Raw genomic sequence first — 27,846 nt, 5'->3', positions numbered from 1 at the left:
GATCTTTGCCTTGAAGTGGTTTCACTAAAGAAACCAGTGTCTGACAGTGGCTGACAAGAAGATATTCTGCATCCTATGTACTGAGACAGTTATTTCCTCTCTACTTTTTTCTCTTCCCCATTGCTTATAAATAGCACCTGAGCTTCTAAAGTTTGCAGCTGTCCTGATTTTTGTTTGGTCCATCCTCATTTTGAATAGGAATATCTATTTTAATATCTGGTTCAGGTCCTAAGTGCCATCAGTACATTGCAGAAACCGTGCAGTGAAAATATTCACTGGAGTGTTGGGCCACATCATGCAGTCCTTAAACTGGCAAGATTTGTGTAAGACTGCATGCTTGGCCTCAGATAATCTCTTGAAGGACTTAACAGCATGGCACGCACAACTTGCTGTGAATAGGCTTTTGAATATTTCAAATTAAGAAGTCCCTATTCTGATCTCAAAGATCATACAATCATAGAATGGTTTGGGTTGGAAGGGACTTTAAAGATCATCTAGTTCCAACCCCCCTGCCCTGGGCAGGGACATGCTGTTTGCCAAGTACCATAAATAATTTTTCTGCACTTACAATAAGATGTGACAATGCTTTTTGTGTTCTTTTGACATGCTAAGCAGCATGCACCCAAATATTTGAAATGAGGGCAGCATTTAAAGACTACATTTATACTGAGGTGAAAGATGCCAGACTGCCTAACTTAGCTATAGTATGGTATAATACACACTTAACATAAGATTTAACCTCAGCTAAAATTGCTTGGTAATATGTATCAGGTAATATGATAGTCTGGTAAAAGCTTTACAGAAAAAGCCTTAGTAAGAAATCTGGAAGTATTGCATGTCCAGATATAATGGGAATGTTTAAATAGTTTCAATGGATCGATTGTATCTGAGATACTACATATACCAGATGAACAGCATGCTACCACTTTGTATTACTTAAAAAAAAAATCCTTAATTACTAAATATTTCAACCCAGTGTTTTTTATTTGTGCATATGTAGAGAATAATTTAAGATGCCCAGGCCTAAAACCAGGGTTATCAAAACAGTAAGAATAATAGTGTTTGTAGTACTGAATAATATATAAGGTAGTGATCAATAGTCCCTTACAGGGAATACATTTCATCTTTACATTAGCTTGGCTATAAATTTTCCCTATTGGCTTCAACTTGTGCTGTGTTGGATTTATGTGATTCATGCCTGCTATTGATTACTGCACAACTATTTTGAGGGAGATGCCAAATTAATTGTTCAAAAAACCCATGAAAGTGCTTTTTTAGTGGCCACGTGAGGCTCAACAAATACTACATGGCTGTTTTATTATTTAATCTAAATATAGTTTCCATTAAGCTTTAAAAATAGTTACATGGTGTGCTTAGACATGCAAATTCACAAAAGCGTATTGAAAATGCTACTCTAGGCTTTATTTTGTGGCTCAGAAAGTAGCATAACACAGGAGTGTGCTTCTGAACATTGCTGGCTAACTCCTGTGGAATCATTACAGTCCTACACAAGCGTTCCCACATAGGAAGCAGTTTCCATTTTTTCCACAGGACTTGTAGGCTTATGCAAGGCTTGGCTGGTAGCATCCTCACTGAAGAGAGAAGGATGCCAAAAAAACCCCCAAACCTTCTTTTTGATACAGATACTTGCTGTACCATGCACATTGATGCTGAACCTAGGAGCTTTGGAGAAGCAGGGCTTCTCTGCAAAACGTTCTTGTCTCTAGTGCACAAATGTCCATGTGAGCTTGTTGTTATGTGCACTGGAAGAAATAATCATTTTACACTATGACTAAGGTTTAAAATATATTAATTTTCAACTTTGAGATGAGTTAAAAATAACACACCAGAGGGAACACTTACTCTCTAGACAGAAATGTGTGAGACTATACTAAGGATTTTCAGTTCTCAGGCCTCTGGAAGGTTATACTGTGAGTAAATATTTCCTCATATTCCTGGTGCCTGGAAGTAGATCTTTTGGTTTTGTAACGTTTTTTATCTGACAATTCTGATTCAAATGTATTTTTTCAGAATTTGTTTTGCAAGACAAATTTCCCAGGTTCTTTAATACTGTTTTTTCTTTGCATGTATGACTTGTGCAAACCAGAATATGACCGACATTCAGATCTGTGTTCAGAAATGGTGAGAAGGACTGAGAGTAATTTTTTAATTTGGTATATTCTGTCTGCAATGCATCATTCTAGCAGAGACTCAAAGAACTTCACCGGTCAACTATTGTACTTGAAGATAGATCCATTTGTTCCTCATCTTCCTCCAAAGAACTCTGAAAATGGGAAAACACCTGTGAAAATAGCTGCTTGTTGCTCAAGGATCAGAAAAAAAGTCTTTCAATGGAAACAATATGTGCATTGTTTGTTTTTCCTGCTCTTTATAGGTATACTGGAATTTATCAGTATAGCAGTGGGCTTGGTCAGCATCCGAGGAGTCGACAGTGGACTCTACCTTGGAATGAATGAGAAAGGGGAACTGTACGGCTCGGTAAGTTCCTGATAGCCTTGGGCAGTTGTGATCCTTATATTCTGTGGGAAAATACTTGCCAGCTCCTACAAGCTCCCGTTGCATTAGATGTTTTACTGGCACTGTTTCTGTTCTGAATATCTTGCAGTCTAATTCAAAGCAAAACCCTGTGGGTGGTATAACAAATATGGGAGAACGAAAAGGGGACAACATCAGGAATGAGTAATAGTGCGGATGAGCAACAATTTAGGTACAAGCAATGGAAACTGGTGGTCAGAGCTGGTCACTGAAGACAAAAGGAAGTACTGTAAGATTTGTAAACATGTCCTTTCAGTAAAGACCTGAAGTGAGATCTTTTGTGTGTAGGCAGAGAGCTTTCTAGGAACTGACAAAAGTAGAGGTGGAGATGAAGGGCAGCATATGTGGATGAGAAAATGAGAAATAGGAGTAGATAAAAGTTGTAAAAAGGTATAGGAATGAGGGAAAAAGTTGGTGGTCTTGTCCTGAAAGTTTAGCTGGTGGTCTCTGAGGGATAATAGCAGCAGGAGAGAGTAATGGGTGTGAGGGAGGAATAAAACTCACACTTTTAGACATGGGAGTTAGGCTGGTTAACCAGCCTACCTGCAGCTGATGTCTGACTGTTCTTAGCAGCATGGCCTGTCTTGTGGCAGAAGGGTGTGTGTGTGTGTGACCCTTACCTGGCAATAGTTGAGACATCTGATGTATTACACCGGGGTTCACACCATGGATATCATCATCAGGTCATCATGTGCAGGGAGAATCTGAAACCTGCTGAAATCAAGCAGGCAACTCCCCAGATAGTAATGGGCAGGCTGCCTCTTCTACTAGCAATGTATCAACTTCCAAAGTTGACAAGGACTTGAGAAGCAGTTGTACTGGAGGAAGAGGATGGCAGGTTTGAAAAGTAAGCAAGTGCCTAGAGTGAAGGGAGGCTGTGTATCCATTGGGGTTCAGTAGAAACGTGGAGGAGAAGGTGGCAATAGTCAAGTGATTGTGGAAATTTTGCAAAGAGGCTTTAGGTGTAGCCTAAGCGTGTGTGTCTGAAGGTACCTGTATCAGAGAGGAGTAATTGTAGCTGGGAAAAGGGTGGGGAGGAAACTGACTGGGGCAGCAGTGAGGCTGACGAGAAACGAGATGAATAGACATGTGGAAACAAAGAGAGTAAGAGGGAAGTTCAGCTTCCATATACATGATCCGTGGTGGAACATGAGGAAGCAAGATCAGGAAGGACAGCAGAAGTGTTTTAATAGGGGTGTCCAAGTTCACTGATCCCTTCCTAGCAACATTTTGTGTGAGAAAAGGAAGATAGAGAGGAGAAGGGGACTGTCTTCTGAGTGAAGAGCCAGCTAGGGGAGTAAGCCAGGAGGTACAGATAATGACAGTGTACGTGGGAGGCAGAAGAAGAGGTGGTAGAACGAAGGTCAAGGCTGGGATGGAGAATGTGTGGACAGGGGAGCATGGGAGACGCAGAGATGGTGAGAACCAGTGAGTGGAAGAGGCCAACGAAAAGCCTTTACTAAATGGCAATATGGAGGAGGAAAAGGTTGGAAAGGTGGAGGAGAGAAAGCAAATGAATGCAATGACAAATGTGAACAAGTTGCCTGTGAAGAGTAAGTTTTTGTAAGTCACAGTCCTTGTGCGGCTGATGAATGGGATAAAGAACTGGTGAAGTCAGAAGTAATTTTATAGCTCGGTCAGCAAGAAGGCAGTACAGCAACAGTAGTATGAATCAGTAATGTTGATAATCATCAATAAGAGTAATAATTTAAACAGATAAACATAGTAAATCAGTTACTCTGCACTTCAGATATTCAGAAAAAGAAAATGTGGGTATTGATAGAACTCAAACGCATAGATTTGGAAAAGCAAATGTTACATCACTTTTCTGTCCAGTTTATATTTTGTGTTTGCAATATGGTTGACTGTCAGAGTGAATTACTCCAAACATTCTTTGCTGAGGAAATGTGCACAAGAAATTATTTGTAGATTACTAAGCTTACTGTATTAACAAAATAGTCGTTCCATGAACAGCAGTTCTAAGGGAGCCTGCTTTGCTAGGGTTTTGTGTCTCACAGTCCAAGACATGGGTCTCCCTGACCTTCAGTCACTGCAGTAACACAAATTTCTCAGGCTTTTGTGTTTCTTGCATGAGAAAGAGACCGTGTTAGCTGTCCCTGCACACTAGATTCTCAGTTTGCAGGGACTACATAGCTCACCACTCCCAAGTGGGACGTGCAAATATGTCTTCTTTACTCTGCCTCTGATTAGTTGCAAAACTGATAGGAACTTAATTTTCTTAAAGACCTTTGCCTCCTGATTGAAACTGGTTGAAAAGCTAGGGAAGAACAGACAGGCGGGCAGATGGATGTATAATATAATTGGATAACCTCTTTTCCCTAAGAAATGACACTAAAAATATAAAGCCATTCATTATGGAGAACTGGCAATCTACAGGGCCAGAATGCAAAGTTCAGGTTAAAATCTGATGGATGATATGGATTATTGTCAGCCTCCAGAGATGGGACATACTAAAGAGTGATGGTAATTGAATTACATTACTTCAAATGAAATATAACCTCTAATGGCTACTCAGTGTGATGATGCTTTAAAGCCCTGTCAACACTAGCAATCCTAGTGCCTATATTTCAGCAACTGTCAGCTCTCATAGAAACACTGAGATAAGCAGGCCTCAGAGCAGATTTTCATGAGAATTGGCTGGACATTTTTAAGTGACAGTGTTTTGCGTTTGGTTTTGGTCAAGAAAATGCAATTAATTGAAAATAAAGTCCTGTGATGGGAATATATGTTGTGGTTTGAACCAGAAGCAAGCACAATCCAACACAAAATTACCTTTCTGGAGAGAGAGAAGATCAGTTTAACTGGAATTAGTTTTAAGACTGATATGTGATAAACTGAGGTTCCAGTTTTTCACCTGAATTAAGTGGAGCAGTCACGTGAGTTGAACTGTTCTGTAGTGCCAGCAATCTGTCCTTGTGCTGCCTGTAAAGTCAGTTGCGTCCCTGTATCTTAGTTTCTTCACTCAGGGCTGTCAATAGCACCAGCTTTGTCATGGAGCAGGTACACTTAAGAGGCTGTAAACATGTTGTCTAAGGTGGGGAACTGTTTTCTTAGCAGCCTAAGAAATACCTGGTCCTGCTCTACAGTAGCATTTTGGATCTAAATAGGTGTGCTTCTGCAAGCATTCAGTATTGCAGCACTTGATGCTGCCAGAATGGATGCCCTGTGTCTACGACACTATCATATTTATATTCAAATTGCTGCATGAAAAATATGTTAGGTGTGAATCAAATCAGCATCCTAAAAGACTTCTATCCTTCTATATTTGTGCTTGAAACATTTGGCACAGGAAGATTTTTCCCAGCATATTTGTGGTGCCACTGTAGATTGGACATATGGTGAAGCAGAGCAGCCAGGATGGGTGATTGCTGCCAATTTTCATGAAAAGCAACAATAAAGACAGTTTCAGCATATCTTCATCCAGACATGTTCCCATTGGCCTTCTCAAAGTGCTGCTTTCCTCCTAGATTAGATACTTGACAGCCTCTTCCCAACTTGCCACTGTTATAGCAGTTCCTACTGCATTTTCTGGTTAAAAGAGCACAGTGACACTCCTGCTGCTCTCAGGCAGTGATGTATAACATAGGGTGGCTGTTGTCAGGTTCCTTTTCATCCCACAGATTTAGCCAGGGAAAGCTGAAGGTACATGTATATGGTACTGCAGGGAAGCCAGTGGTAGCTACATAGGGATGTCTTGGAGGCCGGTTAGTGACACCTTTCCCTCCTGTCTTGCTCTGTTCCTGCTCTCCCTTTACCTTGCCTTCCCCTTGCAGCCTGCAGCTGTGATGCATCATGTTTCACAACAGCTATAGTGCTTCTCACTGGAGAAGAGGAAACTACAGATAGGACCCGAAGGGTGTCAAGACAAGACACAAAGACCCTTTTCCTTCCAGGGTGCCAAATGGCTCTTGCTAACATCTCTGGCAAAAGTTAGCAAATATGTCTTAACTATTCTCCTCGGTGCCATGCCATGGAGTGAGGGAGGTCTTTCTGGTAAGTCCTAGGACTTTCATGTGCTGTCCCACCCTCATGCTGCCCTGTACTGCTGCCCTTGGGAATATTAACAGCAGGCAGTTATGCTGGTGTCTCCATTGCTCCTTGCGTCTTTGGCAGGTGGCAAAAGGCAACTCAAGCTGGATGCTCAGAAGTTGGAAGAACTTCTGGGAGTTGGAACTCCTGGGAGTTGGAAGATCTGGAGCAGTTACAAGGGGAGCTGTGCAGAGAGGGATGAGGAAGGCAGGAGTGCGTATGGTGGAGTTGTTGGGGGAGAGGGCTTGCAGTGCTTGGAAGGAGAGGGGAGAGGACTGAAGGGGGAGAGAACTGAAGAGGGTGAGGCTTCATGTTCCCACAGAGCAGCCGGGAAAGAGCCAAAGAGCCCAGATCTGGAGTCAGGGAGGGATGCTCCTCACCTCTGGGTTTCAGACTTACAGGGTGTGTGCAGCAAAGTGAGATTTAGGACTGCTTATAACAGGGTAATAAATTGCTGTCCTTAAAAAAAAATCAACTGAAAACTTGTTTGTCCAAATGTTTTTGGGACATTCAACCCGCCTTTTGCTCCTAAAACTACTGGGGAAAGGGTGGAGGAGACAGAGAGAGAAAGAGTACTGTCCTTGAAGAAACGTGTTTTCCCAGTAAGAGTGCAGGGAGGTGATGATAATGCCGCTTTGTTGTCCCAGCAAGGCTGCACCTGCAGTGCTTTGTACTTTCGTTTGGGTCTCCACAGTCCTGGAAGGACTACGCGGCTACAAAGACAGTCAAACAGAAATTCTTTTGACAAAAAAAGGACAATTTTTCATAGTTTACTGAAAATTGGTTGGTGTAGGTTTTGTTTAGCTGCATTCTAAAAGTATCTTTTATGTTCCTGTGCAAATAAGGGAAGGGAATTGTTCAGCCCTTCAAATGGTAGGTCAAGGTGCACAGAAACAATGTGAAGAAAAAACAGGTTGAAGTTGCATGTTGGGAACAGCATTTGGGTCAAGTATACAGTCACTGCAGATATCTAAGAATAGGATAGATAAATAAATTACCCTGCAGTGTTATTCACACTTTCCTGTTAGTGTTAAATACCTCTGATCTAAAGCAATTGAATATGCTTCAGATTGATTGGGGGTTTTTTAATAATCTGCATAATCTGTCAGTGTACACACGGGTACCTATGGGTGAGATGAGCCTGGAAGCAGGACAGCTGCATCACACAACTCCCTCCAAAGGGAGAATTAAATGCAATTTCCCTGTGTGAAAGTGCAGACTTCTAGGCTGAGAATGGTCAGATCCCAGGAAGGGTAATTGTTACAGCAGCAGGTTTAACATCCTTCTGCTTGTTTGTAAAATAATAGCGTCTTTTGGTAAATGGTACAAATGGTGGAGGGGCAGAGGGCAGTTCCTGGGGGTCTGGGCTCCTAAGAGCGGTCAGGCTTTCCACACGAGCAGTGTTGCTCAGGAGAACCTGGCACTCCCGTGATCAAAACCCCGGTGGTGTCCTTTAGCAGAAACAGTGAATTGTGTCTTCCTGAGCAAATCTGCTTTGAGCAGGTGAGTTGCAAGAAGGAGGCCTATAGCTAATTCTAAAGGGCACACTTTGAGGTCTGAAGAGGCCCAGTTCAAAAAGGTGCTTATGGTTCTGAATGTGAAGGAAATGTGAAACCTTGTCAGAGATTCAGAAATCCTGTGAAAATGGTATCCCAGCAAGGGTGAAACTGCTGCAAGCATCTGGAGACTAACAGGCTGTGGGTACTTGGAAGAGGGTCTGTGAGGAATGGGAGACAGGCAGGTTGTAGAAAAGCACATCTCAGAGGTGTAAAAGTACTGGGTTAAAATGGGAATTGCTACAATAAAGATGACTGGGGCCCTGAAATGCACACTAAAATATAAGGCAAAAACTTTTTAAGGTATATAATTGGGAAAGGAGCAGGAGTCTTTATAAACATGGTGCATTCAGGTGGGAGTGTAAATGCAATATGGTCAGAACGTGGCTGCTAACTGGTCTGGCCGCTATTTCTGATAGACTCCTTGGTGGTAACGTGGGGCTGGGGGATTCCCTGTCGTGTGATGAGCAAAGGGAGCAGGGGCAGCCAACATCACTGTTAAATGAAGAGGCTATTTCTGTTGCTACTTGGTGAACTGAAGTGGGGAACTGGAAAGTAACTTGGCCAAGCAGAAAGGCTGTCTTTGGCCACTCTGATCCCCTCCTAGGTCACTGCAAGATGCAGTGCAGAGGTGGGAGCAAGCCTGGGAGAGGGAGGGTTCACTTCCTTCCAAGGCAATGCAAGTGTTTGCCAGCCTTGAGTGTTTGTCGTCCCATAGCTGTGTGGTTTGTGTTTGGCTGGGGCATGACCTAGGAAGCCGGACAGTTATCAGCCTGATGTGGATTGTGCCTGGGGCATAGGAGCACAGTTTTAAATGCAAGAGTAGAGGAGGACCTGGAAGTATGTGCAAGATGAGGCTTTTGAAGCTGGATAGTTTCAGGCAAGCCTAGTATTTTATTTTGGGTGGAATGTCTTTTTCTAGAGACAGGAAATATGGTTGTGCTAATCTGCAAGGCTGTGTTAGGTATGACCCACAGAAGAGAGCATTTGCTACAGTGGGTAAAATAGGTGTCAGTAGAACACTTGTGTAATAGATGGTGAAAAAATTAAGAGAAGACAGCAATGAGGTGTCTTGAAAAGTATTAGACTGAGTGGAGCTTAGTGGAGAGTGGAGCTATTAGTGGAGTTTTATGGATTGGTCCTTGGACTGGTTTTATTCCCTGCTTTTATTAGGGACATTAAACATCTTGCCATAAAAAAAGTAGTAGTGTGTTGCTGAAATTGTTGCAAAATTGGGAAGGCAGACAGAAGGCAGCCTCACAGAAAAGACTTGCTGATCTAAAGTACCCAAAATGTTTATGCATGGGGCTCAGGAAGAGCTCAATTGGTGCTGCTGCCTAGAGCACTGGTAGGATCCAGTCTAAATGCAAAGTACAGTTGGCCACTTGTGTTAAAGAAGATGAATTGAAACTGAAACAGGTGCAGAAGGGGCTTAATGGGACGATCAGAAGGGTGAAAATATTATCAGATGATGAAGTCTAGAAGTCTTGGCTTATTTAGCGTGCAGAATGAAAACAGAGAGTATGCTCTTGGTCTCTGTCAATGCATTGAAGTTGAATACCAAGGAGAGAAAAACAGTCTTTGAAAGAGAGGACAAGAATGGATTGGTTTGAATAGGTCAGAAGAAAGCTTAGGTTGGATTATGAGGAAGTGTCAGGTCATGAGGAAGTGCAGTTTTGAGCTGGCCTGAGGAATTTTTGCAGGGAGGTGAGAGATGAAGCATAAATGCTTTTCCCCTGCACTGTACGGTAGGAGACAACTTCATAATTGTGGAAGCCTTCTGTGTGGAAGGCGCAGGTCCAACAAAAGCCCTGAAACTTCAGTTACTTGGAAAAATTTGTCTAGAACCTCATCTGCTTCACTTCTGCATATAGTCTCTGAATTTGGATAGCAGCCTTGCTGAAAGCTGAGTGCTGTAAATGGTTGCTCTCAGGCTGAGGATGAGAGCATAAACTGCAACCCACTCAGCAAGGTATGAAGGACTTTGCAGAAAATAAAGGTCTTCTGAGATGTGGGTGCTGGTGAAGGAAGAATTGATAGGTGAATCCACACATTTAACAGAGGTAATATGGGAAAAAGCTCTGTGAGAAAATGCAGCTATTGTGGTCTTTTAAAATCTCAGTCTGTTTTTTAAACCAGAATTTCACAGATTAGAACACCTGTCACCAAAGAGAGACACCTGCTGATAGTGTTCTGTGGGACAGAGGCTACACTTTCCCTCAGGTCTTTGATTTTCCTCAGAGGACTTCATTCCAGATGCTTCCTAAGTCTGAGGACCGTTTTATAGGAGAGAAAACTCTCAGTGATCTCTTTATCTAGGTGTGCAATTCTGTGCTGGACTTGGATTCTCACTACTTTCCTGGGACAGGAAAGTGTAAGAAATATCTCCTACCTAAATTATATATATATATGTGCGTGCATGTTTATGTGTGTATGAAGCTAAGCTTTGGTAAAGCAAGATCCTCCTCAAACCTAAATTTAGCGTAATAATTGCTTTTCCCTAGTTAAAGAGTTTTGTATTCTTACAAAACCATGGGATTGGAGGTGCTGCTTGAGGAGGCAGCCAAGGTGATCTGACACCTTGCAGAAAACCCACTCCAGAAAGGGCAGTCCTGGTTCCCTGGCTCCGCTGTGTGCTCTGCTTCCTTCCTTGCTGCAACAGCAGTACTCGTCTGACCTGTCAGAAGGCTAATGTAGGGAAGTAAAGCCACAGAAGAAAGCTTGAAATTGCTTTTTTGTAGGGTTGCTTCTCTGCTGGTTTAGCTTCCTGAACTGGCTTGTTGCCTTTGTGGGTAAGCACTAACGCTCAGTGAGGGGAATCAGCTGCAGTGTGGGGTGGGAGAGGCGTTGAGTACTGCACTGTCCACAGCGGGTAGTTGTTAAATGGCATAACTGCATCACAAACCCAAATCCTACCCAGCATGTTCAGTTTGAACATCTTCAGATTAATTTCTTTGCAGTTGTGTAGCTTCCCAGTCATTGCAGCTCTGAATGTTTCTGGAGCTAGCCGTGATAATGATATGGAGGTGTGAAAAGTTTCAGTGTCTTCAGTTGATCTGAGAATACTCTGTTGAAGTGACATGCTAAAAGGGCATCATCAGCAGTGACATACTGAGATATGCTTGGGGATTATTCGCTGCATCAGATAAAGATCTGATGTGCTCTTTTTCTGACTCAGGAGCCAGTGGGACGTGAACATGGCACTCTTCCCCACTTTACCATTCATCATTTTCAAAGGCAGAGTAGAAAAAAGTCTGCCCTGCGGGGACTTCATTAGGGATTTTGTCTAGGTTGAGATTTGCTTTGCAGTTTGAATGTGCTCAGGCTGATTTGGTGATGTGCAGTAATGCAGTTCATTTGTGCCACATTCAAAAAGTCAAGAAATAAAGCTTGTTACAGTGAAAATCCGTTCCACACCCCACCCCCCCCTTAAATAAAGTCCTTTGGTTTCTTTTTCTTTCCTTTTATAAGCCATACCTCTGCTGTTACTTTTGATTTGAAGATCAGATTTTATATTCATATTCCATGACTGCTGCTAAGGAAGAACTTGGCTTCTGGTGTGAATGCTGCATGCTTTTGGGGTCTGGCCCAGGCTGTGCATTCTTTAATCTGCTAAACTTTACCCTTCAAATGTTACACAATTATGGAAGCTACAGTGACTCAGGAGAAATTTGACTTGCTTCTATTATTGTTGAAATGCCATTGACTTCAATGGAATCAGCATTGGACCTGGTCCTGTAAAACCACCAATTAATTTTATGGCTGTGTCAGCAGACCCTGATCCAGATAAGAGCTTTGCTCAATTCATAATTTTAAAAACCTAAATCCAGACAAGGTTCCTGCCTGTGAGAGTCTGCAGTCTAATGACAGTCTTTTAACATGTGTTTATTGCTTTTGTATAGCAAGAGGGATTTTGATGCCTGCTGATACCTTTGTTAGGACAGCATCTAGTGTATAATCTGGACTCAGAACAGGAAACTTACTGGGGAAGATTTAATGAAAATTCTTTGAGTCATTTTAGAATAACTAACGAATACAAAGTTTAAAGAAAATCATAATTTTATTTTTTTCCTTACACTTCAAAAATTTGAGTTTTTTGGAAGGTTTGTGTGCGACTGATATGTGCTAGACCAAATGCCTGGTCCTTGAGCTCTTCAGTCACCAGTTCTGTTGAAATTGTTATTATATATCTTTTTTCTTTTTTTTTTTTTTAGACAGATTGACAGCTTCTGTCACCAAAGCTGAAATTAACTGCATGGCTAAAGTTTGACCCACTGAAAGACAGGTCCACTGATGTGTGTGTGTGTGTGTGTGTGTGTGGAGTAGGGGGCTCACAGAGGAGCTTTGTCCAGCACTTTCCAAAGGCTGGGTTAGGTGTGTCACTGAAAACTTAAGTCAATGCACAGCAACACCAAAGATAGGTGGTTTTTCCAAGAAATCTTAGGGAAATAATTTTTGTCCTACTCATAAACACTAAAGATTTGTGTATCTAGATCCGTGACTTTATGGTGGGATCGCCTCTTGGAAAAGGAATAGGGGAAATCCAAAGAGTCGTCTCTGGAGAGACCACTTATGAGAAATGTTTGCCAATGGAGGAGCACTGCTGTCTAAAAGGGTAAATGTGACATGGTTTCTTCAGCAGCAGCTCTTTGAAATGTTGGCCTTCCTTTGTGTCGAAAAAGGTGGGAGGTTAAAATGCCTAATTTTTAAACAACTTAAACTGAATATACAATTGAGTCCGGACAGGTAAAGATCTTAGAGTACCAATGCTTTGCTGTACTGCCCACAAAAACACTATAGGTTTTCAAATCTCTTTCAAACTTATTGGTTTCCAAGACTTCAGTACATTCTTGGCCATTTCAGCGAGGAGGGCTGGATCTTCCCAAAATGTGATAGCCCGTGATGTTTTGCTTGTTTGACAACCCCCATCCAGAACGACAATGTGGTCACTAATGTCCCTGTCCTCTGAGCTAGTATCTGACAGGTAACTTTACATAAAATGAATAATAAAATATAGAGTCAGGCTTTTATTCATCAGTCCTTGACCAAATCATCTTGCTGAAAGAATAAAACATGAAGTACTTTTATATTGTACATTTTTATCACTACATATGTATTATAATTTGGACCCCATGGCAAGGTGTTGTATGAAGCACCCTGAGCATTCTGCTCTTTTATGATGGTACTTCCTAGCTAAGGGATAAGGTGCTTCTCTGATGATGGATAAATCCATTTTGGGGGATACTCACTGAGTGTGGAGGCTAATACAGATAGAGTACTTTTTATAACCCACTTTGCACTGTCTTTCAGCAAGTGAGTTTAGCTGCTGACTTGTGCAAAAGGCAGCACTTTCTGCTGAAGGAGTGCTATCTTTCCTTTAATCCAGCATTCTGTGCTAAGAGAACCACAAAACAAAGTGAAAAATACTGACAAAACACTGACACTATACTCCACATGAGTTCTATTCAAGGGAAGCGTATTTTATTTAAAAATCTCTATTCACTTAGAAGCTTAACTAGTATTTCAGGCTAAAGAGTGTGTGTGTAGCTGGAGAATAACAGCGCTGGTTTGACACACATGTTGTCTTTTGATAGAAGAGAATTTGTGGAGTGGGGAGTTGAGATAGGTCAAGTTACAGCTTTCAGTAAATCTGAGCATGCCTGAAATGGTTCTTTTAATGTCTTAAAAATATTTGTTGCCTTTTTATCATTGCAAGCCTGATCCAAGTTCCATTTAAGCTGATGGGAACTTTTCTCCTGTCTTCTTTAAAAATTGGCTCTAGCCCTCGTATCAGATTGCATACCACCTTGCTTTCTGATTCTTGGAATGGTGCAGCCAAGCGTTATGAGTTAGATGCTTAGATAACATTGATGACTGCAGTTCATGATTGTGCCAGGAAACCAAAAATAAAATAGAGGTTAGAAGTGTGACTAGTAAACGGCACAGTGAGGGCCCAAACCTGCTGGTGCAGGAGGGAGGGGAACACACCTGCTTGTTTGTCATTTAAGAGTTGAATTTGTCCCAGTCTTGCTTTATTGTGGTACAGAGAGGGAAGGAAGCCCTTCAGCTTCCAAAAAATGGTGTTGTGACAGTTTACGTGACCTGTCCCTGGAGCTTTGTCATGACTCCCAACAGCAGCACGAGCAGACCTTAGGTGTTTAGGTGAAAACATGCTTTCATCTAATGCACTTGGCTGGGCAGATCTGACTCAAGCCTTTGCAGACCTAAGCACAGCTGCTGGTAGGCAGTCTGTGCTGGCAGATGAGAGCTCAGGCACAGTGGGTTGCTCTACGTATAATGGTTTCATGTCCAGGAAGGGCATGCTTGAAGATTGACAGATGCTGCAAACTTGAAATCTCAAAGGAGTCGATATCACTGTGGATTTGGCAGTGGCAAAAATGGATGGAGAGCTGATTGGCATCTCATCCTCCTGCACCTCATGTCAGAAGACCTTAGTGCTGGATTCCAGTCTGGTCCCTCCAGAGGAGGTCCGTAATGGAGTGGATCGCAACGGAGTCAATAAAGGAGCAATAGGACAAAGGGGAGAAACAATTAAATCCCTGATGCACTGATGGTTCCTTGGGATTTTATTCTTGATGTTGGAGTCCTTTTGCTTTGTTCAGGAAACTCGGCTTTTCTGTTGCCTTCCTCAGAATGTGAAAGTCATGTACCTGTGTAGCTATTGTGGCTTTTTATGATGACACTCCTAAGGGAGCCAGGTTGTGCTAGGTCTTAGGGACTTTGCAAGCTTTTTGTGTGAAACGTGTTAATCTCATAACTCCTCCATGGCAGCAGAACAGTCACGCTTTGTTTTTTTTTTTTTTTCCTAATTGGGGATTTATGTATAATAAAAACTTTATACAAAGTAACTAGAAACTTAGAAGGAGAAGCTAAGATGAATACACCAACACTGTGAAAGTACAAAGTGACCTCAGGTAGAGAGAATGTAATTACCCAACTGTCATTTTGCCAGGACATCTTGCCTAATTTCCCTCATCTTATGAAAGGTGCCACAGAATACGAAATGCGTGTGAGTGAGTATGTGGCTATTGTCTTGGTCTTTCTTCTGGCTGTGGAGGGTTTCCTACTGTCTTTCTGAAGTGTTTGTGGAGGAGCACTGACACAAACACAAAAAAAAGCAATCAGCTAGTCCTTTTGGCAGACTTTTTTTCCCCTCCTTTTTTCTCATGTTCTGTCAAATTATCGAACAAAGCATTCTGAAAGAGCGCTGCTTGGAGAAACTGTTCAAAGAAAACTCTGTGACATCCACCAAGTCAGGCAATGTGCAGAGTTTGCCTCGCACTGCTGTCTAGCTTGGAAAGGAAGCTGATGCTGCTCAGACACCAGCAATTGGCTTCTCACTGTGACTGGAAGTTGTCCACCCAGCTGGAGACTAACAGGCTTAGCATGGGAGATCTGACGACACCACAGCAAATGCTAAACTACACCTTTATTATGATAACTCTGGATGAGTGTTAATTATTAGCTGAACGCTGTATGTTCTAGAGGCTGTTTACATTACAGCATGGGAAGGGCAAACTTCGTGTAGAATGTGTGCGTTTCTTGGCAGAACGCAAAGAAAACGAGAAAATCACTTTGGAAGAGAATAGGGTTTTTTTGTTGTTGTTTCTCTTCACTACATATGCAGGTTCTATTAACATCATGCAAACATAATGAGGGATTTTCATGAACTTATTTAGAAGACTACATATTTAAACATGATTTTATTAAGACAGGGTGGATAAACACAATGAGAACGTGAAGCAGGTATGTAGGAAGTGCTGGCTAGATCGAATACACTTCTTGTTAATAGTTGTTTGGACTTCAGGATTAGGCGTTTGCTTGTGTCTCTGTTGAATCAATGGCATAGAACAGAATCATTTGCTGGACATGAGAAGTGTTTGTTGTGATTTTAGGAATGATCTGAAGAGGTTTCCTTTTCTCAGGTTACAAAATAAAATTAAGTTATAGCCTTGTGAGGTTTTTAAAAAAAAAAAAAAGGAATATTGACGTAGGACCCTGTGCTGTGCTTTCAACCACTATGCAGCATAAAGGTCTTACCATTCTTTAGTGTCATGAAACCATTCTCTGAACAGTGCACGTGTGTATTTCCACTCATTTTCAGTTAGTTTCTTCACAGGGATATTTATTTTTACACAAACTGGCAAAACTTTCGTTGTGATGGCTGTAACTATGTACTTTATTAATTTACAATCTCACTTTTAGTCAATCCACCTGGAAATAGGATAACGTAATTATTTTTCTCCCTGGTTAGGTGGTGGACAATTTAGGGAGGGAAAGGGATTCTGGGCTTGCTAACACTGACCAGGCATTAGCAGACTTCTGAATTAAATCTACCTTAGGTTTTCATGCCTGTGACATGTGCATCTTTGCACAATTTAATTATTTGAAAATTCCAAGTTAAACAACAGGTTAAAAACCCCAGACAGACAAAGCGTGGAAATATAGTAAAATGAGAATCTGTTACATTGTAGTGCAGTACTGTATGAGCATTCCTCACAGAAAACATGTGGTGTGTGGTGCAACATCTGATTTATATAATGTTGAGGTCACCTCCTTATTTGGCCTCAGAATTAAATGATTTGATCAAGGCAGGCAGCCTCCCCTTTCACAGGAATGTAGGTAACTTTCCATAGATGTTCCAGCTGGATATGTTTGGTATTTGTGTCAGCCTTCGACAAAGATTGTCTAGTGATGTTAAGAATGGTGCAAGTAAATATTGGCACTGGAAAAATGGTAGAGAAGTCAGTTGCTGGAATAGAAGTATCCAAAAGTTGCTGTATTCTAGGGCTAAATCTTGCTTTTCAACTGTGCATACAGGGACTTCCTAAAAGTCATAGCCAGGAGGGAAACCACAAGTCGTTTGTGATCAGGAAACACCATCTCCTTCCCATACAGAGAGAGCTGGCTTTCAGCAAGACTTTCACATTCTAAACTGGTGAGGCAAGAAGGTGCTTGTTGGCAGGGTGGACCAGCCTCACACCTGTATTATGCTCATATCTGGCTTGAATAAAGGCATGTGTGCTCAAAGCACAGGAGTAAGCTAGTGTTAAGTACTGCTGTGGTAGTACCTACATGGTTTATTGGTGGACTTGGCAGTGTTAGATTAACAATTGGACTCAATGATCTTAAAGATCCTTTCTAACCCAAATAATTCTACGATTCTACATAAACAACTATCCTAGTGGATATTGGCTTCTGTCTGTCATGGTGTTAGATGAGCCATTATTATAAGTATCTCCACTCCAAGGGGACGAGGGTATGCCGGGATTTTGGTCCCCACATTGTTTATAGGGCCTGATCCAAGTCACCAACACCAATTTACTCCCGTCAGTGGCCTGACTACAACCAGAATTTCAAAGCATCCTAGAAGGAAACGGTTTGATGGACTTATAAAGAAATTATTTCACTTCTCTGAAAGTGTGATTATGTGTCCCTCTGCATCTGAACCTGAATCCTGATTGCTCTGTCAAGTTCATGTTGAAGTATTTACCTACTGTTTGTACACAGATGTTTGAGAATTTTGATGAAGGGCAAAAGAGATGTAGCTGTGTTGTAAGAGAATAAAAAGTAAAACCAGGATAAGCTTGTAAAAAAGATTGAGTTTGTAAGCTTGTAATCCATTGAACTCATCCAGAGCACGGTACGATACCAACCCTCTTATTCAAGGTCTGCTAGTTGAGGGTACCACAGCACTGTTAATGATCCATCAAATATGCCAGAGAGAGAAGCTATTTTAAAATGTCTCATCCAGGGCATGGGGAAGTACTGTTCTTGCAAAGATAGAAATTTATGATGATGCTAAAAAAAATGCAGATGAAGTGAATAATTAATGACTTCAAGACAGGACTGAAATATCTTCCAAAAATGTTGCTATTTTTAGCAGGGAGTGCTTCTGCAGTGCTTGTCATGTGATCCTGTTGCCTTCTGAGAGCAGGAGAACAATTTGAATTAGTTTCTCTTTCCCCATGGACCTATAGGCCAAGCATATAATATGCCTTAGCATCTGCTTCTGCCTTGCAGCAAACAAAGTGATTTTAAACCTTATGCAAAATAGAACAGTAATGAAAGCTGTACTTAAAGAAGGTCTTTATAGCAGCCGAATAGTTTTTATAGTAATTTTTACATTGAAGCTGTACAGGGGGGCTACTGCAATGTGTTAACTTTCAGCTGCTGCTGAGATCCAGTAATACGCATTGCTGCTGCATTTTCTCACTGTTGAAGGACACAGAGGCAATTCTCAATAGGAGGTTATGGGATCTGACCCATAGATAATGTTTTAATGCAAACAGATTTGTGCTTCTTTTTCCTATAACCAGTATGGAGTGCTGCTGTGTTTGAGCTACTTTGCACGTTAAAAATGTTATAGTCAGAAACACCTCTAAAGGCAACGGTTATATACAGCTGGCCAGTGCACATGCTTGTGTTTCCACTCGTGCTGCTCAGCTGGACCCACAGGGAGTGAAATCTCCTGGTCAAACTGCAGGAGAGGGTGTGAGGGATGGGATCGCCACTGTTGTCTCCATCACAGGGTCCTCCTATGACTCTGCAAGCAGCAGCCACCCGGGTCCACACAGGGACATGGCTGCTGCCATAGTGAATACTAAGTGTTCAATGCCCAAAACCTGGTCCTGTTGTGGATTTCTCCTTCCTGAAGGGTTATGAGGTTCCTAAAGCCCAACAAACGGGAAGTTAGGAGCTTACTGCCTTTCTTGCCTGCTGGAGTTGCCACAGGCTGAATTTAGAAGCTCCAAATCCCACACCTTGAGGCACTGAGGAGGACCTTTTGCAGCCCAGTACCCAGTTCGTAGGGAGGCAGAGAGGTGCTGGCTTGCTCTCCCCACTCATGCAGGGATTGCTCTCCCCAGGATGCTTCCTGGGTGGAGTAGTTCCTGGGTGACTCCTGTACCAGGATGTTTCAGGATGGGTGACTCCTGTACCTCTCCTGAACCAGGATGGTTCCTGGATGACTCCTGTAAGGTACATAGGGCTCATTTGAGCTGGCTAGGATGCTGGTACCCAAACCTGATAAACTGCAGAGCTCTGCACTGGGAGCGGCATACTAGCCATGCAGAGCAGCAATGAAAACATCAGGGCTGAAGCATGTTGCTTAGGGAAAGGGGTTTGAGATGAGTCCCTATTAGCAGAGGTAGCCCCAAAGGCTCCTACAGCCCCAGAGCAAGCTGCAAACGTCTTCAGTGATAGTGGGTTTTGAGAAGCTCCTGGGTTAAGCCATGGATGGTGGCTTCTTGGGCTCACTGGAGCTTGAGCTGTGGCTCCCTGGTTGTGTTCAGACACACATTTACAACTTAGGTGCTGTAAATACTTTGCTGTATGTGGGTCTTGGTCTCCATTTTCCCTTCTCCATGTATCTATCTAAAAGGACTGTTTTAAGATTTAATGTCTGTAAAACACAGAGCTTTGTAATAATTTGAAATTGATCCTCATCTGGAAGCTGAATTTGGTCAATGTGACTGCTGTTCAAGTGAGAACTCTTGTTATGAAAAAATATGATAAATTACCATTTTTGTGCCAAGTGAAAAGGCTATTTCCAAGCTAATTTTAACAAGCTTTCCGTCAGCTCTCACATGCTAGAACTCACTACCTTTTTTCCAGTCTTTTTGCTCGGTCACTTATGTGAGTCCTTCCTAAATTGAATCCATTTATCAGGTGGCTTCTTCTTAAGCAAACACCATCTATTTAGACCAAAGGATGCAGCAGGGTACACACAGACTGAGTAAGTGGGTGAACTGAAAGCCATGGGAATCTGTGGCAGGGGGATGTGACAAATGATTGATGTCTCCAGGGGATCCCATCAGTAGGACAGGGCACAAGGACAGCCCTAGTAAAGCAAGCCTGGGGGAATTTCCTCACCTAACTTCATCGCAGCATGTGGGATTTGTACTCCTGTTTGAGGCTGTCCTGGGTTGTGGTTCTGTGATAGAAATAAAGCAAATGAAGGGTAGCAAATTGTATCTTTTTAAACTAATGAAATGCATTGAGTTCTCATGCAATGAAAGGACACAGAGATTTGAAGGCCCTAAATTGTGTTACAGTGCTGCAAACCAGTTCTAATTTTCTTTATTTGTGTCTGTTTGTTTGAATGCATGCACTCATAACTGAAGCAATTAGTTACAGAAGTCCAGCAATATCCAGGTGCTTGGGAATGATCAGAAATCAAAATATCTGGGTTTGGTTTTGCTGTTGCTGTTTTGATTTGGGCAATGAGACTTGGAGAATCATTTTTGCCTCACATAGTTATCCACCCTTGTGGCTGCTTAATGAAATACCAAGCAATACTGCTTTACTTAGCTGAAACTGGGAGTATTGAAATGGTTCATTTTGTAAATTGAGCAAGGAGGTTCTGTGAAAACAGTCGTTCTTTAAAAAATAGCTTTTTTGTGTGTCTATCTCCTTTACTACTTACTCTTTTCTTTCCACAGGAAAAATTAACCCAGGAGTGTGTATTCAGAGAGCAGTTTGAAGAAAACTGGTATAACACATATTCATCAAATCTATATAAACACGTGGACACTGGAAGACGATACTACGTCGCGTTAAATAAAGATGGGACTCCAAGAGAAGGGACTAGGACTAAACGGCATCAAAAATTTACACATTTTTTACCTAGACCAGTGGACCCTGAGAAAGTACCGGAACTATATAAGGATATTTTAAGCCAAAGTTGACAAAGACAATTCCTTCACTTGAGCCCTTAAAAAGTAACCACTATAAAGGTTTCATGCGGTGGGTTCTTATTGATTAGCTGTGTCATCACATCAGCTCCACTGTTGCCAAACTTTGTCGCATGCATAATGTATGATGGAGGCTTGGATGGAACATGCTGATTTTGTTCTGCACTTAAAGGTTTGTCCTCCTGGAGGAGAGCCTATGCCCACTCGCTTGATTTAGTATGAGAGGGAGCGCGAGAGAGTGAGTGCGAGAGAGAAAGGGAGAGGATGAATGGGAGTGAGAGCGCGCGAGAGAGAGGAGCCACGGGGAGGAGGAGGAGGAAGGCCTGATGCATGCTGGGGAATAGACACGCTTTTAAATTTTTGATCAGTTGTACTTCGTCATATATCAGCATAGCTGCCATTCTTTGATTCATCAGGACTTTTGGCTGGTGGCCTGCTCAAGTGTACGCTGCATTTACAAAGGCATGGAGGGTGCAGTCTTACTTAAACAAGAGACTTTTCAGTTAATCGCTCTCTGGGTCTCACCCCACTGAGTTTAAAGCAAAGACCTCTTAGTAAAAAGATAAAAATAAAAAGTTAAATTTATTTATAGAAATTCCAAAGGCAACATTTTATTTATTTTATATATTTATTTATTATATAGAGTTTATTTTTAATGAAATATGTACAGGCCAGATAGGCATTTTGGAAGCTTTAGGCTCTGTAAGCATTAATATGGCAAAGGCCACTATGAACCTGTGGTAAATTCATGCAAGTAAATATAAAGGTGCATGGATAAAAAAGAAAAAAACAACAATAAAAAGGTAATAATAATACTAATAAATTCTAGTGACCCTCATGTACTAAAAGCGACAATCTCTTTTGTGCCCGTATTATTGTACAAGTATGCACACCACTCATGACACTGAGTCCTTACACTTCTGACTGCTTGTTTCATAGCTTACCCCCAGAGGATTAAAGAGAAAACTGGGTCTTCAATTTTTTTTAATGTGTCTGTAATATTTCCTCTCTGATGAAGTGACTTCCTACATCGTTGTAAATTTCACAGCTGTGGAAAATATAGGAGTTGGAATATATTCTACTTGTTAAAACCTATTGCAGATTATACCAAAGCTAAATAACAAATAGATAAACACGCTTTTTTTTTTTTCCTAAAGCAGAATGCCAGAGACAACATAAGTAAAATCAACAGTTGTACTAATTTTAAGATTCCACAAATAGCACATAACGGTTTCAGAGGGCAAGAACCAGGTTAACAGGATCACTCTTGTAAACATGTTTATTTGTGCACTTGGCTATCTACTATGAAATTATACAAGTTCCATAGGGGTCATTGTAATATCTTTTATGGAAAATTGCTTTCAGTGTGAACTGTCATAATACTTGATATTAGCACCCTTCCTAAAGTAAAACTTGCAAAATGAAACTAATAAATCTCTATCAATAATAACAATGAGGGGGACAGTATTAGACTTGTTATTTTTTTTAATCCTAAAGTATGTTTGAATATTCATGAACCATAAGCGAGCTGACAGTATGTAATATTTAAGGGACTGTGGCATTTTAGGTTGAGCACACAAACATGTTGATTAGCGGTTACCATTTTGAAATTAACCCTTAGGAAGAGGCATTTTTTCCCCAGTACCCTGAAGAGCAAAATAGAGAAAATAAAACATGCAAGGTCCATATGAGAAATGCATTTTCTAGTTCTTCTATCGCTTAGGATTTTAATCCAGTGCCGTTTAAGTCGAGACGTAACCTTTGCTGCTGGATCTGTAGAGAGCATGGCTAGTCCCAGCACTCCTGGCTGCCTGCAGAGGCGTGGAGGCTGAGTGCAAGTGTACTTTGGAGGAGTTACACATAAGTTTGTAGCTTACTAATAATTAAGTAATTTTTGGTCTCAGGCACTCTTGTTCATGTGATATATATTATTTGAAACTTAATTCTGTTCTGGAATAACCTCTGGTTTGGTGTCCTGAATGAACATGTCCTTTCTGTACTTGAACAAGTAGGAGGGCCATGTATCAAACCAGTGATATCAGTAATCTTAAACATAATGTGGCATTTGAATTTTATTACAATTGTTTGTGAATTACAAAGATACACAAATTAATTAGTTGATTTTTAGGATATAGTTAGACATACTTGTCTAGGAACTGTTATTGCCTGGGAATTTACAGCCTTCAACTGCAGCCCATGAGTTTGTTTTTAACCCCTTGGAGCTGCTAAGACCTGCAGGCAGTTTGGCTGCTGCAGGTCAGCTGGGTGCTGAATCATTTGTCTCGGCGGTGCAAAGCCATGTTGGACTGTAGGAGAAGAAAGTGAGCTTCTGTGGAGGACTAGGGCTCACTGCTCAGTGTTAAATAATCCTGTCACAAGGAAGGGAGGTTACAACTCTTGATATTTCAGGAAATCTGACATACACCAAGAAATTAATTACAAAGGTTAACAATGCTATGAGTTGAGGCCACAATACTAGGCCGTGTTTTGAGTCTTAATGTTAAATTGACTTGGTTTTTTAGTCATAGGCAAATCATTACTACTAGTTAACATGTTATTTAATTTTATTTCTTTTTTGTATTTTTCTAAAGAAAGGATTAAACCCAAGAAAAATGTTATGAGTTTATGGCAGTCCATATAAATAAACTGTAACCAATTTACTCGAATTAACCCATAATGGTGTGTAAATACTGACTTTATGTAAATATAGAAACATGTAATTTAACATAGGCATTATTGCGAGACCGGATGATCCCGGAGCTGACAGTTTGCCAGTCCCTGCAGCTTCACTGGGTCAATATTCAGCCTGTTTCAGGTAGAGAACAACAGATTCTGCTCAGTCATTTGTATAAAATGAGTTATTTCTGTTTGTTTTGTGGTGGGGGACACACAAAACTATCATCACCTGCGTGCTGCTTAGCTCCTTTGCCAAAGCGTGAAGGGGTACAGACGTCCTCCCACTCCTTATGTGATTCTGTTAAAACAGGGCTGGAGAGAGCTGACATGGCAAAGTGTGGAGGCTTGCAGTGCCGCTCCTCCTGTGCTGTGGGCAAACAGAAGTCTTCATTTGCTAGTGCTGTCCATCTGGCACCTTTCTTGAGCACAGAAATTCACTTAAAGAGAAATCTGAGGGAAAAACAAAAGAACAATAGGTGTTACTTACTTTATATTCTGTAATGGTGTGTAAATACATACAGAATTCTGTAATTTGTACAAATACATTGCTATAGAATTTTGAAAATTGGTATTATTTGATTGATGTCCCTTCAGAACATTTTCTTATAACCATGCACACATATAATAGGATTGCAAAAAGATGTCTTTTCTTATTCCTAGAAAGGTTGTGAGAGAGTTCCAGGAAAAGCAAAACAATCAACATTTTCTGTGCCTTTTGCTAAACTGGAAAAAAGTAGGAGGTATTCTTTTGACAAGATGCATTAGCATTTCACCTGAAGCATATCTGTCTGGGCAAACAGCATTGGCAAAAGATGATGCAGATCCAGAGCAATGTTATTGTATGGGCTGGTTTTGAGCTGCATCTGGTAAGGTGTCAGGCAGTGCTCCCAAACTTAAAGTGGGGTGGATGAAACCTACCAGAGCTGATCTGGTAGAAGATCAGCTCAGAGAGTGGAGAATGAAAAATCAGAAGAAAATGATCTTAAATTGTTACCAGTTAGTGCAGAACTTTTAATTGCCTGCCAACTGGAAGCTAAAAACCTGACACCTTCATAAAGGACTGGGTAACATCTTGCAGGCTGGAGATGGGACTCTCTGGTGCAAAAGGTTTTATTCCCCTGGAAAAAGCTGTGTGTTTAATAAACATACAAATAGGAGAAAGTTAGAAATACTGCTTCTAAGGCAGTCTCTTAAGTTTCCTTGAAGACACAACATGGTGAGAGGTAAGAGAAGGTGCATCTGCAGCATTGCTTTCAGTCACTTGCATCATCTTCTTAGCTCATGCTCTCCTCTGCGTATTCTCGTGTCAAGTAAAGAAGCAGAAATAAGGTTCAGCTCTGTTACCCATGATTATAGGAGTAGAAATAGATGGGCTGTGAACCATGCTGAATGCCTTTTCGTGTCAACTTCTGTCCCAGCTAGTTAATTCTCACAAGGTCCCTGTGAGGTACATTAGCAAACATGGAGACAGGGATATGGCCAGGCTCCTTAAAACTGCAGTTTTCTTTCCAGAAATACAAGATTTTTGAACATTTTGGTGAAATCTTGGAAACTTGGTCCCTGCTGAAGTAGTTGTGTATGTATAGGCAGCCATATTTGTAGGTAGGGAATTCAGGGGAAGAAATAGCCAAAAACATCATCCTCAATATTTTTTTCCACATGGCATATTGTTTACTGATCTGAGAATAGAAGCCAGAAGACTTCTGTTTTACAGACTTTTATATCTGTTCTTAAACTGTTTGAACTCTTCATGGCTTGCTCACAGGTCAGTCTGCCCTGCCTTGGTGTTACCTTTAACCTTACTATAACAGTACAAGGTGGCTTTGACATTTGGCCCCTGAATATATACCAGTAGCATAATCTCATTTCTTCTTGTCAAGAAGCTGGAACAGCCTGCCGTGGAGTTTGTTGCTGAGCAGTTTGTCATTGAGAAGTGAGCAGAGCATGGCTAATTGGCAGCTCAAGTGTAGGACTCATAGAATTTATCCATCAAATATAAGAAAGACAGTTAGTGATTATAAACAAAGAAATGCTATTGTGCAAGGTGTCTTGCTGGCTTGGTTGCATGAAGCTTAGAAGCAGAAAACGTATCTTTGTGTTCAGAAAATTTAAAACAAGAATAATAATCAAGTTCCACTAGCAAAGGTGTTCATAATCCCAGTCTTGTTTCCTTTTCCCCTGGCTATATGCCTTTTGTAGCTTGTGTGCATTTTCTTCCACCTGATATTAGAAAAATCTTTCATTTTTCATTTGTTATTTCTGAAGTCCAGCTGTCTTTGTAAAATTTTTCAGAGTTATTCTGATCTAAACCCTGAAGCAGGAAAGTTGCCATGTGAGCCTGGGTTAGGACAGAGGGTCACATGTGTTAGAAAGATGCTGCTGTTGTGCTCAGAGTGGCTGGTATAATCCATAGGATGACCTTGTCTGATGGTAGCTATCACACAGAGGGTTGCATTATTATTTGTGCCTTAATACATTATATGCTCTTGTTATCATAGGAGACAACTTTTCAAATGAGCATCTAGTCATGCCGGCTTTATTAAACCTGTATCTGTCTGTTGAACACATGCTCACAAATATCCTGTCATAGAGAGCAGTGTATTAAGTAAATTTTAGCTCCATGTTGCTTAGTGATGCAGAAGGGCTTGACCTCATAGCAAATAAATAAATTAAAAAACAATAATCTTTTTGTTTAGGTTAAGGGAAGTTATTTTGATGTGCAACACAAGTGGCAACTGCGACATAGTTAAAAGAATTCTGGAGTTAGACTGAACTGTCAACATGTTTCCCACATTTCTGTTTTCTTGAGAAATCACAGACCATCAAATTATGGTGATATGCAAAATATGCCCTGTAGATTTTTTTTTTCCGTGTCCAGAGGGCCTGTAGTTACGTATATCTTATTATTGGAGGCAGTAAGTCTAGGTGAAAAGAGCATTGCTGTAATGTTGTAACTCATACATTTTACTGACAGCCTCCCCCCACAAAGTATAGCTTTAGTTAAAATTATTTTTATTTCTACCCTTGTTGAGAGAGTAGATGTAAACACTGAAACCATGTCTTGAAATATTCCCTCACAGCTGTGCTCTTGAACGCATACTTCTTTCTTTTGTATTTCTTATGTAACATAATTTCTATTGCCTTTTAGAGACCTTTATGCTTGTTATGAATGTCCTACACAGATTGACTTAGCTACAGCCAAATTATGTACCTCAGTCTTCTTCGGTTAAGCCAATTTTCTCTTTCTGGACCTCTTATATTTTGGCAGGCAAGACAATAACTTCTCAGCTAGGACACTTATTTTTTCTTCTCTTCCCGCTTCAATTAGACTATTTTTATTCATGGACTGTAGTTAGTTTCACAATTCTTCACAAAGAACCTGCATGGTAAGACTGTGCATGTGTGCCCTAGCTTATCTTCATTCCAGGGAAGCAAAATACTTGCTGGTAACAACCCTCTGCTCATTTTGATCTTTGAGACCTTGTTTGGTTTGACTGCAGATGGGATCAGTGCTTGTATCTTCCTCTTCAGGATGGTTTGGGTCCTTATCTCCCCCGTGTTCCTAATAGGATCATTAGAAGGTTATTCCATATATCAGTTTATTCAGATATGGCATATCCATCTCCATTTCTCCTTCCGCAGAGTGTTCTGTGTAAGCCCTCGTTTGTTATCCATTAAGATCAGTTCATGTCTAAAGTCTGTTCTAGCCATCACCTTATTAACTTGAAATCTCTTCATCAGCCTCTTTGTATTACTCCATGTTTGCAAGTCATTTAATCATAATGATTTGACATGTGTGTTAAAGGTGCAAATTTTGGCTGCTGATCACTTTTGTTGTAAGATCTGAGCTGTTCTTGGAAGAATGAAAGTCATGTATGTGTCCCCTGTTCCAATAAGGATATTTTCTTCACTGGCATCAGTCCACCTTGTTATCCTTCAGAGGAAAGCAGTTCTTTTGGCCTCCTCAGTGTGCATGGAAATCACTCCCAAATGGTCCACTCTCCTGTATTAGCTCTTTTCTTTTTAATAAAAAAACCCCTCTTCCAAACAATTTTTGTCTGCTTCTTCCTATCACCTTAATCTTCCTGATATAATTTTGTGATATTTGGGTGTTGGGGCAGACACTATCAGTGAAACCTGTTTTTTGTAATTACTGCGATTTGGTCCAAGGTACACTCATTTCTAAAACAGTCAGTCTTTATCCAGTAAACAAACAAACAAAAGGTAACAGAAGAAAGAGTGAAGGAAAAAAAAAAAACCTAACCTTACCTCAAATAGGTTTGAAGGAGAGA

The 27,846-nt window shown here is 41.0% G+C and overlaps 1 protein-coding gene across 2 annotated transcripts in view; it reads left to right on the top strand.

The window, feature by feature from the left end:
• The window catches only part of FGF9 (fibroblast growth factor 9), a 28,882-nt gene extending 5,386 nt beyond the window's left edge, over positions 1 to 23,496 (top strand). Inside the window, exons 2-3 of one of the 2 annotated variants that reach the window (XM_065678541.1) lie at positions 2,396 to 2,499; positions 20,627 to 23,496. In XM_065678541.1, the coding sequence (XP_065534613.1) occupies positions 2,396 to 2,499; positions 20,627 to 20,872 (350 nt within the window). In that variant the 3' untranslated portion in view covers positions 20,873 to 23,496. Of the gene's footprint in view, positions 1 to 883; positions 2,500 to 20,626 lie in introns of those variants that run through there. The other variant, XM_065678540.1, reaches the window with a different exon arrangement.
• Positions 23,497 to 27,846: the final 4,350 nt, after the last annotated feature.

This window comes from Lathamus discolor, chromosome 4, assembly GCF_037157495.1.
Source record: "Lathamus discolor isolate bLatDis1 chromosome 4, bLatDis1.hap1, whole genome shotgun sequence".
Taxonomy (NCBI): domain Eukaryota; kingdom Metazoa; phylum Chordata; class Aves; order Psittaciformes; family Psittacidae; genus Lathamus; species Lathamus discolor.
This window is presented reverse-complemented; position numbering and strand designations above follow the sequence as displayed.